The sequence below is a fragment of the Zea mays genome, chromosome 7, assembly GCF_902167145.1.
Source record: "Zea mays cultivar B73 chromosome 7, Zm-B73-REFERENCE-NAM-5.0, whole genome shotgun sequence".
Classification (NCBI taxonomy): domain Eukaryota; kingdom Viridiplantae; phylum Streptophyta; class Magnoliopsida; order Poales; family Poaceae; genus Zea; species Zea mays.
The window spans coordinates 183,117,894-183,131,169 of NC_050102.1; the positions used below are offsets into that span (position 1 = coordinate 183,117,894).

General features: G+C 45.4%; 2 protein-coding genes across 6 annotated transcripts; both read left to right on the forward strand.

Moving 5' to 3' along the window:
- The first annotated feature begins 1,798 nt into the window (after positions 1 to 1,798).
- On the forward strand, positions 1,799 to 5,600 carry LOC100283608 (importin alpha-1b subunit). Of its 2 annotated transcripts, none has more exons than XM_035960605.1 (10): positions 1,799 to 2,224; positions 2,587 to 2,683; positions 2,767 to 2,853; positions 2,932 to 3,057; positions 3,144 to 3,326; positions 3,419 to 3,582; positions 3,683 to 3,761; positions 4,421 to 4,549; positions 4,720 to 4,847; positions 4,959 to 5,600. In XM_035960605.1, the coding sequence occupies exons 1-10, from the start codon at positions 2,208 to 2,210 to the stop codon at positions 5,368 to 5,370; spliced, it is 1,422 nt and encodes a 473-aa protein (XP_035816498.1). In that variant the 5' UTR covers positions 1,799 to 2,207; the 3' UTR covers positions 5,371 to 5,600. The 2 variants fall into 2 exon arrangements, with proteins under 2 accessions (XP_035816498.1, NP_001356224.1); NM_001369295.1 differs by having other exon boundaries at positions 1,806 to 2,224; positions 2,762 to 2,853; positions 4,959 to 5,579.
- A 2,660-nt stretch (positions 5,601 to 8,260) lies between these two features.
- Positions 8,261 to 12,401, forward strand: LOC103633582 (pentatricopeptide repeat-containing protein At1g13040, mitochondrial). Of its 4 annotated transcripts, none has more exons than XM_008655278.3 (4): positions 8,263 to 11,151; positions 11,307 to 11,421; positions 11,504 to 11,551; positions 12,167 to 12,401. In XM_008655278.3, exon 1 carries the CDS (start codon positions 8,752 to 8,754, stop codon positions 10,753 to 10,755), a length of 2,004 nt encoding a protein of 667 aa, XP_008653500.1. In that variant the 5' UTR covers positions 8,263 to 8,751; the 3' UTR covers positions 10,756 to 11,151; positions 11,307 to 11,421; positions 11,504 to 11,551; positions 12,167 to 12,401. The 4 variants fall into 4 exon arrangements, with proteins under 4 accessions (XP_008653497.1, XP_008653500.1, XP_008653498.1 ...); XM_008655276.3 differs by lacking the exon at positions 12,167 to 12,401 and adding an exon at positions 11,642 to 12,048; XM_008655277.3 differs by lacking the exon at positions 12,167 to 12,401 and adding an exon at positions 11,672 to 12,048.
- The last annotated feature ends 875 nt before the right edge of the window (positions 12,402 to 13,276 follow it).

The following is a 13,276-nucleotide window of genomic DNA, read 5'->3' on the forward strand; positions in this document are numbered from 1 at the left end:
CGCCTGCGTCGCTCCGACTGCTGTGCCACTCGACAGAGTGAGGCTGACAGCAGCTAAGTCCAGCCTCGGGCGCCATAGGAAGCTCCACCTCGCCCGACCCCAGGGCTCGAGCTCAACCTCGACGCTGGACGACGGACTCTGCCTCGCCCGACCCCAGGGCTCGGGCTCGACCTCGACGCTGGACGATGGACTCCGCCTCGCCGACCCAGAGCTCGGACTCAGCCTCGGCCTCGGAAGACGGTCTCCGCCTCGCCCGACCCAGGGCTCGGACTCAACCTCGACCTCGGAAGACGGACTCCGCCTCGCCCGACCCCAGGGCTCGGACACAGCCTCGGCCTCGGAAGACGGTCTCCGCCTCGCCCGACCCAGGGCTCGGACTCAACCTCGACCTCGGAAGACGGACTCCGCCTCGCCCGACCCCAGGGGTCGGACTCAGCCTCGACCTCGGAAGACGGACTCGACCTCGACCTCGGAGGAGCCTCTGCCTCGCCCGACCTAGGGCTCGGACCGACCACGTCACAGGGGGGGCCATCATTACCCTACCCCTAGCTAGCTCAAGCTACGGGGAACAAGACCGACGTCCCATCTGGCTCGCCCCGGTAAACAAATAATGATGGCGCCCCGCGTGCTCCATGACGACGGCGACTCTCAGCCCCTTACGGAAGCAAGGAGACGTCAGCAAGGATTCGACAGCCCCGACAGCTGTCCTTCCGCAGGGCTCCAGCTCTCCTCCGACGGCCACTACATCACATGAACAGGGCGCCAAAACCTCTCCGACTGCCACAATGACATGTACTTAGGGCCCTAGCTCCTCTCTGCTAGACACGTTAGCACACTGCTACACCCCCATTGTACACCTGGACCCTCTCCTTACGCCTATAAAAGGAAGGTCCAGTGCTCTCGTACGAGAAGGTTGGCCGCGCGGGAGAACGAGCCGACGCATAAGGCTCTCGCTCTCTCTCACGCGAACGCTTGTAACCCCCTACTGCAAGCGCATCCATCCGCCCTGGGCACATGACAACACGAAGCCCGCGGGTTCCCCTTTGCTGTTCTCCCCCTTTGTGTCCGGTCTCGCGCCGACTCATCTGGGCTGGGACACGCAACGACAATTTACTCGTCGGTCCAGGGACCCCCGGGGTCGAAACGCCGACAATAGGTGCAATGTACACTAGTTTACTCATATAGTCACAAAAATACCTTTTGCAATGTTTTGCACTGTGATTGTATTGTTTGTAGAGTATAGTTTGAATATTGGTATGAATATGGATAACCTGATGGAGATGGTATAAGCACGACAAGTGTGGGTCGGTCCAGTTTAGGCCTTGTTCGATTATTCCTATCACACATGGATTAGATGAGATTGAAAAAAAATTAAGAAGAAATTTGATTTAGCATTTAAATCCACTCAATCTCACTTAAACCATATGAAACGAGATCCAACGAATAGTTAGTGGCTAAAATTAGTTGAGACATCCAAACACCCTAGCTAATAGTAGCTATTTTTGGTAAATTAGTTAATAGTTATGTAGTTATTTGTTAGCTAGCTAATTCCACTAACAATTTTTAGCCAACTAAGGCCCCGTTTCAATCTCATGAGCTAAACTTTAGCTTCCTGCTAAACTTTAGCTATATGAATTGAAGTGCTAAAGTTTAGTTTCAATTATCACCATTAGCTCTCATGTTTAGATTATAAATGGCTAAAAGTAGCTAAAAAATAGCTGCTAAAGTTTATCTCGCGAGATTGGAACAGGGCCTAACTATTAGTTTTAGTGTATTCAAACACCCCCTGAGAGTCGTAATCTGGCAAGGATGAAAATAACGTGAACAAATTCTACCAACTACGCTGTGCTTATCGCCTCTGGCGGCGGCGAGTTCGCTCACGTCCCGGCGACCCCTCGCCGGTGGCCACGGGCCGTGACACTCCGGCATGCCGCGCGCCCCACGCCGGCAGTCCGACGAGGCGCGCCGTGGCGCCTACAAGCCGCGCGTCGACTTCAGCCGCTCGCGCCGCCGCCGCGAGGACGGCCTCCTCGCCCTCCGCCGCCTCAACCGCGACACGGGACTCTTCAAGCGCCGCCGCGACGAGCCCGCTCCCGCCGTCCCTGCCTCCGATCTGACTCCTACACGCGCCGAAGCAGCCCCATTCGCAGGAATCACCCGTCCGGCATTCACTCCCTCCTCACCGCCCGACGTAGCGGCTCCCCGGGATGCTGCTGAGTCAGAGGTGCGTGCCTTGCCTAGGGTTCGCTCAACAATTCAAATTCAACATGATGAATCTAGTTTGAAACATAAACATTCACAATTTACTGAAGCCCGTGATTAATGTGCCTAAGGAAATTCTGAAAATGTTAGATGGTTACTGACTTACTGTACCCTTTCCTCTCTCTCCACCAAAACCTTGTTTACACTACCTCAGTTGGTGAACCACTCAACAGATAGATGTGGGGAAGTGGCTAATAGTAGCTTGCAAGGAATTTGATGTTTTGGTATCTTAAAATTTAAGAAAAAAACATGATGCCTTCAATAGTTTCATGTACTTGTGTTTCTTTTTCAAATTTCGTTAGTTTGTCTTTTATATCCAGTTAGCTTGAAGGCCTGTCAGAGCTGGTCGACAAACTATGTTCAGATGACACCACCAGTCAGCTCGAAGCCACAATCCAGTTCAGGAAACTTCTTTCAGATGGTACTTGACATGTTTAATGCGAGATGCATCTCTTTTATGTTGCATTGTATATTTTTTTGACCTTAGCTCTATCTGTAGAGAAGAACTCAACTGTGATAAAAATCATCCGAGCGGATGTCCTGCCCAGATTTGCCGAGTTTCTTTCAAGACATGGGCTTCCCCAGCTCCAAGTATGTTCCTTGCTTTTACTTCCCTCATTTTCTTTTTTTCTTTATTCTCGTGTAGTTAACCTCGTATACTTTTCGCAGATGGAGGCAGCCTGGGTTCTTACCAACATAGCTGCATCTGATTATACACTGCTGGTTGCAGAATGCGGTGCTGTTCCAAGGTTGGTGGAACTATTAGGATCACTAAATGCAAACATCAGGCATCAGGTGAAACAGTTACATTGAATATTTTTCACTATTTCTATTTGTAATGGTTTGGTATGTGATATCATGGTCTCTAACATGTTGAGCAGGCTATCTGGTGTCTTGGGAATATAGCTGCAGACTTACCTAGCTGCAGAGGCATTCTCTTCGATCATGGTGCTCTTACACCTTTACTTTCTCAATTTAGAGAAGGCATGAAGATTCCAGTTCTGAGAACTGCTATGTGGGCACTGTCAAATCTTTGTTTTGGAAAATTGCCAGCCGAAGTGCAAGTAGGCTTTTGTTACTGCTATCTTTGTTCCTTTTTTTGTTCAGTTTGCGGATAAAGGGTTTGCTGATAATCTGCTTTGATTGGGCACTGTAGGTGAAACCAATACTAGAAATTATCAGCCAGCTTATTCACTCTGCTGACGAGAAGATACTGGCAGATGCATGCTGGACTGTTTACTACATATGTGGCGATAAAGGTGATGCTGTCCAAGATGTATTAGATGCTGGGGTCTGCCCTCAACTTGTAAATCTTTTGATGTAAGTCGTCTGATTCATTTTCCTAGTGCAGTGTGCATATTATATAAGGCTACCTGGTACTCCTTGATGTGACTAATTGGGCTTCTTCTCATGATTTTAGGCATGCATCAGCTAATGTTCTTCTCCCTGTCATTATGGCACTCGCAAGAATTTCTGCGGGAGATGATAAGCAAGTTGAGGTAGCTTTATAGCTGTGTATTCTTTGTGTCCTCACCCTTTATTTTACTGGTGCAGATTCCCAGTGATCTGCAGTCACTAGAACGTAGAATGTAATGGCCGAAGAACCGAGTATGGACTATGGAGATGCTGCTTGTTGTCAGTAATAATGCTCTGATCTTTTTAAGACCCAAAACCATATATCTCGGCCTGCAGTAACATTTTATCGCCACAATTGCAGCTATTATTACACTGCTGAAGTTCTATATACATTTTTTTTGCATTGTCAGCCTTTTTCATACCTTCCAAGTTCATATCATGGGCCTTGTGTATTGTCCTTGATCCAGTGAATTCTTGGAGGGGCTCAGCAAGCTTTCGCTGCAAAACACTCGTGTGTCTACAATTGCTGTTAAAGGCAGACCTAGTGCTGGGGGCTCCCCACATGAGTGGGATCTCAGAGCCTCTGGCACTGTGTCTGCGTTTAATAACAATTATAGATACATGAGTGTTTTACAGTGAAAGTTCTCACTTTTCAGTTGCTGTTATAGGGAAACTTAATATAAAAGTTTTCATGTAGCTCAATAAGTTTTTATACCAAGTCAACACATAGCGAATTAGTTGTACATTCTGCTTTGTCCCCCCCACCCCAACCTTTGAATTACAACACAACAATATTTTGCAGGTCTTAATAGAGAATGACATTCTCAATTGCTTAGGACAGTTGGTAGCACGAAATTACCCAAAGAACATCAAGAAACAAGCGTGTCTAATTGTTTCTAATATCGCTGCTGGTAGCAAGGATCAGATTCAGGTAGCATATTCCACATCTTTGTGCGTTTCCTATGTTAAAATGCTCTGCCATCAAAGGGGCGTGCCTAAATATGTCCTACTACTTACATGTTGCACCATCATGCTTCTCCCATGTCTACTGAATCATGTACCAATTATCTCACTTTTATTGGCTCTTGATTCTTCCAACAGGCTGTAATCGATGCAGACATTATAACCTCTCTCATTGTCTTGCTAAGAACGTCAGAGCCGGATGTTAAAAAGGAGGCTGCTTGGGCTATATCAACTGCTGCGTCCGGTGGTTCAAGTGATCAAATTCAGTATGTTCTGTGGCCTGTGGTCGTCTGAATCTTTCTTGAGTGTTTTGGCACACGGAGCTGAACATGGCTGTCTGTAACGACTGGGTACCCTTTAATTTAATTTGGATGCAGGTATTTGGTCAGCCGGGGATGTTTAGAGCCCCTCTGCAGCGTCCTCACCCACAACGATCCTGACCTTGTATACACGTGTCTTGAAGGTCTTGAGAACATACTCCACGCAGGTGAGGCGGGGAAGAAGGGCGAGGAATCAGGGACGAACCCATACGCCGAGTTTATTCTAGAGTGCGGAGGTCTGGAGAAACTGGAGGATCTGCAGGACGTGGACAGCGACAGGATCTACGAGCTAGCCATGAAGCTGCTACAGAGCTACTGGGAGGAGGAAGTAAGCGAGAGTGATGATCCGAACATCCCAGGTTCGAATGACTCGTCAGATACTGTGGAAGCAACGTCCGAAGATGCTGCTGCTGCTGTGCAGCCACCACCAGTACCGCCGCCGCCGTCCGCCGCAGATGAAGCCGAGTGATGGTAGATGTTGTATTGTAGATTGTATTTCAGGAGAGGAAAGCCTGGTTCCTTTTCTTAGTGGCACTGGCATATTGTATGATACTTACTATGATCAGGTCGATGTAGAGAGGAACGTGTGAAGGTGTGGTAGCCGTTATGTGCAGAATTTTCGCATCACGTTTCTGTAGGCGACATTGGAGCATTTTGAATGGAGGATTTGGGCCAAGAGAAAAAGAGGTATGGGGGTTATTTGGCGCGTGCTGCTGAAAGGTTAAAGATTGGGCTGGCTGTTGAAATGGAGCTCCGCAGACCGCAGCTAGGAGCTACACACACTATTGGGCTCATTCTAAACTTAATTACAGTGGAAAAACAGTGTTTTGCACACTTGCTCGCTTTCCTCAGGTGACGGTACGTCGAAGATCCGTCGCCATCGCCGGGACAGAAGCAGCTGCAGTGAATGCGTGTGAGTGTCATGCATCATCAGCACCTCTGATGGAGACGGGGTATGGCTGATAATTATATCTATGTCACGGAAGGAAACCACCTTCCTAGTATGGCTAACAGAGTATGCACTAGAGCTAATAGTTAGTTAGCTAAAAACTTGCTAGTAGAATTAACTAGCTCACAAAGAGGTAGATAACTATTATTGAACAATTAGTTAAACTATTTAGACGTCTTCAGATAATTTTAACAGTTAACTATTAACTCCAGTACGTTCAAATATGACCTAAATTGCTCGAATCACTACAAACTAAAGAACACAACAAATAACCAAAGGAGCGAGGTTTACATGCAAACCATCTGAAAATAACAAGATGGGATAAATTAGAATAATCTAAAATTTCTCGTAGCAATTGAAACCTATCACTGACTATCTCACCCTTTATGCTTACAAGTTTTTCTATTCTACTGTACAGAGTTTTGCACCACAGATTCTAATCCTATTCTAGTATAGCAATTATAGTAATGTAAAATTACGGAAGTAATAATCGTACAAATTTAAATGCTCAAAGTAAAGAGAGGTTTAAAAACATGACTGTTTTATTAAGGTATCATATAGTCAACACACTCCCTGCTTGTCTTCATTAGAGCCTCCAATTTGCGAAACGACCAAATGCTCACTATGGGATAATTCTTTGTCACTTTGGTACAGTGAATCCCACAACCACTCACGCTATAAGTTAGGTTGGCGACTGTTGGATGCCTTATATACCGAAGATCACTTATATATCGAAGATCACTTGCCTAACATGTGGCTTCGTCGTTAACAAGTGTATTTTAGTAATGATTCTCACAAACGGACGAAGCTAAGCCTCGGCAAAAAGCGGTGTACAAAGGCACTTTGTCTATACACAAGCAACAAAAATAATGCCCGAAGGCGGTAACCTCGGCCACAAGTCGAAAGGGAAGGCAACTGGGCTTCGCAGAGTCAAGAACGGAAAAAGTACATTACTGTCCTAATGTCATTTGAAAATTGCTTATGTGAAATTGGATGGACATTAGTGTAAATTTGTACAAGGTTGGTTCGTCTTCCATATAAATAGATAAACAGTACCCTGCATAAGGTACCTTTTTTGGATCCCAACTTCGTAGTGCTTAGCCTCCGAAAAACCACTGTGCATCCTATCATCCAGGAGCAGAAAGGTATGCTTATAAATATGCCCAATGTAATGAGAGACATATTGAAAATGCCAAAGCATCAGAGGTAAGCTCTTGCGTGTTATTTCATATGTTTCTTCATATCACATTTCACTTATGATGTACGTGCTTGTTCATAAACCTTCATCCTTCGTATCCACACTCCAAAGGAGTATCAACTTCAAGACGAAGTTTTTTATAACGTATCGACTTAATTTTCAGTACTTTTAGAGGATTGATATCAAGTATAGTTTTATCTTTTATTGTACGTTTGAACCTTATCCTCAGATAATTACACTGAAGGTGTATTATCTTGAGGATGAAGGTTCTCATTTCTCAACTTTGTGTTGCCTTATTTTTGATGCCATGTAGCAGTTAAAAACAAGTGACCAACAACGACAAGCTTCATCGAGTTATCACTAAACTCCCAAACACCACTAAGCCGTCTGTGTGATGCTGATTATCAAGAGTAATGAGCATAAACTCTCACTTGACCCAATCAAGTCTACTGAGAAGAGCAGATGCACACTTGCTACTATATATATACACCAATGAGCAGGTCCTTAATCTAGCGATTATCAAATCGCAATAGCTCCACTAGCCATTAACTCCCATTGCTCTCCAATGGATTGCATGTAAACCTCGTTGATTATCAAGTGTACACCACATTCAGTCGCTAGACTCAGCTAGATCAAGCTACCCATCTATGTTCCCTTTTATAGCATGACCAAAGGAAAAAACAAATAAACTATCACTACTCTATGTGTCCCTCAACATCACTAACACTTAGAACTAGTTGACCTTAATCTTTGTGCTCATCCTTTATTAAAAAGTAAAATTAAATACCATCAATAGGGGTATTAAAACCACATCTTCCTAAACAATCATCATCACGCTCTCTCTCTCTCTCTCTAACTCTACATGTTTCTCTAGTACCCTTGGTACCTTGGTGTCGTTACCGATGACACTACTTATTTGGTGAAACATGTCACATGAATAACGATTACCATGTTGTCACCTTACATCCTAAGGATGCTAAGATTTAAGTGAAGTCCCCACACTTGATCACACATATGTGTATTTGGCATCTAAGGCCAAATTTCCAACAATCAATGCACACAAGTTTGGATGAGGTCATTATATCATAGGATTCAATTTTTTTATTTACCAATCTTTTATAAACTTTAATTATATTATCGTCAATCACCAAAAAAAGGAAAGTCTAGCCCGTTAGCCAAGTCATTATATTGTATATCTCAAGTGGACCGTCAATAGAGCCCAATGACGAGTGTTTGTTTCTCCAGCCCAACGAAACCCAGCAGTAAACCTCGAAGCTCCTCGTCTGATCGTCTCGCCCGGCGCCCGCCACCACCGCCAGTCCACCAGAGCAGAGCGGAGCGGCAGCACCCCAGCCGGCGCCGTCTGACCGACCCCCGCTCCACCCATTCCAACACTGCCCACATCCTTCCCCGTGTCCGACCGTCGGCTTTCTCCTCCCCCTCCCAGCCGCCCCAGTCTTTGCCCGTGGCCAAGCGTCGACTTCCTCTTCCTTTCGTCCTCCAGTTCGATTCTAGTGAATCTGCTGTTGCTTCTCCGTCGCGCGAGACTAAGACACTGGAGTTGAAATCCGAGGCACGTGGGAAGCCTCTCTCTCAATTTTTTTGGGGATTCAAAAGAGTTCCCGATGCCCGGAGCTAAGGTGGCCCAAGCTCCTGGCGGCCAGGCCAGGTGTTCGACGAAACTCCCCTGAGAGGGATCTGTCATGTTCTTGGCCAAACGACCGCCTTGGTCGTCTCAGATTAGCAGGTTCTGCATCCTTCCCTTCCACGCTGTTCCCTGGATCGTTTTGTGGACAAGGCGGGTGCGATACAGTGGCGGCAGCGGCGATAATGCCACTCCAGTGGCCTCTGGGCGGCTGTCCAAGCTGTTTTGGCCGGCTCGGATGCACGTGGCTGACGTTATTGGGCGAGTTCTGGAACGGGGGCAGTCGTTGGATTCGGTGGAGCTGGAGCTGGAGAGGCTCCATGTCGACCTGGACCCCTTTGTTGTCAACCGGGTGCTCCGGAGCATCTCGGACTCGGAGATGGCAGTGCGGTTCTACTGGTGGGCAGAGTCCAGGCCTGGGTTTGATCACACCCAGTTCGCGATAGCGTATGTTGTCAGCCTGCTCTTTGTAGACAGCAACTTTTTCCTGCTGTCGGAGTTCCTCGAGAGAGTGAGGAGTCAGGGGGTTGCATTGCATCGCTCTCTCTATCGGATCCTCTTGTCGGGCTATGTAAGGGCAGGCAAGTTCGATTCTGTCATCCATACATTTGATGAGATGGTTACATCTGGATGCCGTGAGTTTGGTGTGGACTACAACAGGTTCATTGGTGTTCTAGTTAAGAATTGCTGCTTTGATTTGGTCGAGAAGTATTATAGTGTGGCACTTGATAAAGGTTTTTGCTTGACTTCATTCACTTATTCGAGGTGGATATCTGCACTGTGCCAATCAGAAAGGATTGAGCTCGTAGAGAGACTCCTTGCCGATATGGATAAGTTTGGCTGTTTTCCAGATATTTGGGCATGTAACATATATGTGGACTGTTTGTGTAAACATAACAGGTTGCATGATGCCTTGAAGACGCTTGAGAATATGTGGATCAGAGGAACCAATCCAGATGTTGTCACTTACACAACAGTTGTTGGATGTTTATGTGATAACAAGCAGTTTGCAGAAGCGGTCGAGCTTTGGGAAGAAATGGTGAGGAGGGGCCTCAAACCTGATATCGTTGCCTGTGGCGTATTGATATTTGGGCTGTGCAAGAGTGACAAGGTTGATGAGGCTTTTGAGCTGGCATTGAGGATGCTGAGTCTTAATTTAGAACTCAATGTCTGTATTTACAATGCCCTGATAAGTGGCTTCTTGAGATCCGGAAGCATTAATAAAGCATTCAAAATCATATCCGTCATGCGGACAAATGGTTGTGAGCCAGACGTTGTCACATATAATATCCGTTTGAACCATTACTGCAACACAGGTATGATAAAGGAAGCTGAAAAGTTGATCGAGGAGATGGAAATGAGTGGGATTGTAAATCCTGATCGGTACAGCTATAATCAAATGTTAAAGGGATTGTGCAAAGCTCATCAATTGGACAGGGCATTTGGTTTTGTTTCAGATCATATGGAGGTTGGTGGGTTCTGTGATATTGTATCTTGTAACATACTGATTGATGCATTCTGTAAGGCAAAGAAAGTAAGTTCTGCTTTGAAGCTGTTCAAAGAAATGGGTTATAAGGGAATACAAGCAGATGCTGTGACATATGGAACTCTAATTAATGGTCTTTACGGTGTAGGATACTACTACCTAGCTGAGGAAATTTTTGAGCAGATGCTGAAAGCTCGGGTTGTTCCAAATGTTAATCTGTACAATATTATGCTCCATAACCTGTGCAAAGCTGGTCAGTTTGAACAGGCTCAGAAAATTTTCTTGCAGATGATTCAGAAGGAAGTGTCGCCAGATATTATTACTTTTAACACGCTCATATATTGGCTTGGTAAATGCTCAAGGGCAATTGAAGCTATTGATCTGTTCAGGGATATGACAGCTAGAGGGATAGAACCTGATAGCTTGACATTTAGGTATCTGATCAGTGGCCTCCTAGAGGAGGGGAAAGCTACACAGGCTTATGAGGTATGGGAATATATGTTGGAGAATGGCATAATTCTCGACAGAGATGTTTCTGACAGGCTGATAAGTATGTTTAAATCAAACAACAAGTAACAACTGACTGGGTTTCTTGAGAGTTTCAGCCTCTAGGACATTTTAATCATGTCACTAGAACTCAAAGGTCCGAGCTTGTTTAGTTGCTTCTAAGCTCATCGCTGTGCCGGTGCCGCGGAACACATCTTTGCTGATTAACTCGATTTGATGGATGCATTATAACTGGACCAGACCCAAAAGCAGACACACCAGAGAAACAGTGGACAAGGTACTTCTGTTTTGACCTTCTGCTGTATCATGCTAGCTTTTGGGGCAGTTTGGTATAGCTCCCAGAGCAGGTTCCAGGCTGAATCCAAGAGAAGCTCCGCCGAATAGTTTTTTACCGAGAAGTGATTCTTTGCTGATTTCATGAAGCGATTCTCTAAAATGAACTAGGGTGCCGGGAGCTGAATAAAGGTAGCTTCTAATTCACTTCATGCACAGAATCACTATGTGCACAGAGTTTATCCTAGAGAATCTTAGGGAATCAATTTCAGTCGGAGAATCATTTCACACTTTTGGTAATAAGCTATTTTCTATAATTATATTGTAACCAATTGTTATTCTTGCAGGTACGCATCCAAGATTCTTGGTTGACAAATTTGATGTTGCTAAGAAAGCATGTCTCAATTTTCTCGATAAGTTTAAGGCGTCAGTCGTTACTGGTGAACAACTCTTAGGACAAAGGTGCTACATTCTTTCATCTGCTATGTCATAATAAATTTACCTGTGTGCCACTCATGTCTTACATGGACTTACTTTATTGCAGTTGTATAAAGGATTGGCTGATCAGATGATGGATATTGTTGTGAATGCAGTACGTTTGATTTCTGTTGTAGTTTTTTTTTGTGAAAGGTTTCTATACCTGTCCATTTCGAAGCATATTTGAAGTATGAAACTGTTATAGGCTTATAGGTTCTGTGCATCTGCAATTCAGATGACTCAGTTGATCTTTTTATGTCCAACGGAGACCTCCAGAAGCACCAATGCGTTGTGGGGTCCTATGGCGCAGTAGCAATGGGAAGAGAGGCAGGAGAAGGCCAAATTTGATATGGGGAGAGGTAGTAAAAGGAGACTTGAAACTTGAAAGGATGGAATATATTCAAATATTTAGCCTTAAATAGGACTATAGGAGTGCATACACCATAGGAAACAGTTATACATGTGCCTGAATCTTGACTTGTGATTTATGTTGGGTTTCAACTCTAACCTACCTGAACTTTCTTGTGACTAAAAGACACTGTTGTTGATGGTGGTGGATAATGCACATGTGCCATTTATGGTGAAAATAAATAAAAAAAGTTTATGTATCAATGTGTCTTTTGTTAGTGGAGAGTAAGCTCTTTGCATGGAAGCTTATTAATAGCATGATCTGTGTTGTTAAATCAATTTTACTATTTGGGGGGCCATGCAACCTGAAATGATTTTACAGATTATTGCTCTTCAAAGGGCAAAGAGGAGAAACATGGAGAGGTTTGTGCTAGCATGTGGTGGTGAGAAGCTGGCAATTCAGTTGATGACTTGACTGAAGATTGTCTAGGCTGGGCTGGTCTTGTCTATGAGCATGTTCTTGGAGAAGAAGAGTACACATTTGTAGAGAATGTGAAAAACCCTCACTCTTGTACTATATCACATTGTTTGAAGTTAATTCGGGAAGTCGTTGACTATTTTCCTTGTGTTTTCTTAAGAATGAGCGAGGTCATGGATTATTAGTTGTGGGATTGAACCATTACCATCACTCTGGGGAACCCCGATTGATCCCCAGATGGAAGGCCTCTTCGATAATTACTCTGTGAGGGACCCCTGGGAATGGGAGAGGGAGCGGCGACGACGACATGGCATGCATGGGCCATGCTGCTGATGCATACGTATGCATTCAACGCCGCAAGACCGCAGGTACGGTACGGTGGCAGTGGCAGCTGCCGGATCGCGGACAGGTAGCTGATGACCAGAGAGACCAATCAAATCCACGGCTGCCCTTCAATCACGCGTTCGTGGACGACGCCGGCCGCGCCAGCTTCCGCGCGGGCGTTGTCGTCGTCTCTCTGTCTCGACCGGTGTGACGGCGCGAGATCAGATGGCTGGCTGCACCGGCCAGAGCCAACACCAACCACGCGGACGACCTGGTGGCGCCACCACCGTTACCTGCCGCACTGCACTTGTACTTTGACAGAATAACGTACACGTGCGCGTGGCGACCTGGAGTACCTGCCCATTCCACCGGCCTATCGATGGAGCGAGCTTGGCTCTTTTGTCCGAGCTCCGCTCCGTAATTCCTTAGCTCCGAGTGCTGATTTTCTGATAGACCGAATGATTCTCTAGCAGAAGTAAATTTATTTTATGAAAATCGTTTGGTAAATAGGATATAAAGTAATTCCTAAAAGATGAAAGGTAGAAAGTGGAGGGCAAGTTGGGAGCGATGAAAAAAAGTTATTTTTGCTCCCACTTTATAGGACATAAATAAAGACTAGATTCACTTCAGCTCCTATGGAGCACTTAATTCCACCGTAGATTTCAGATCGCGAGGCCGCCATTCTACGTA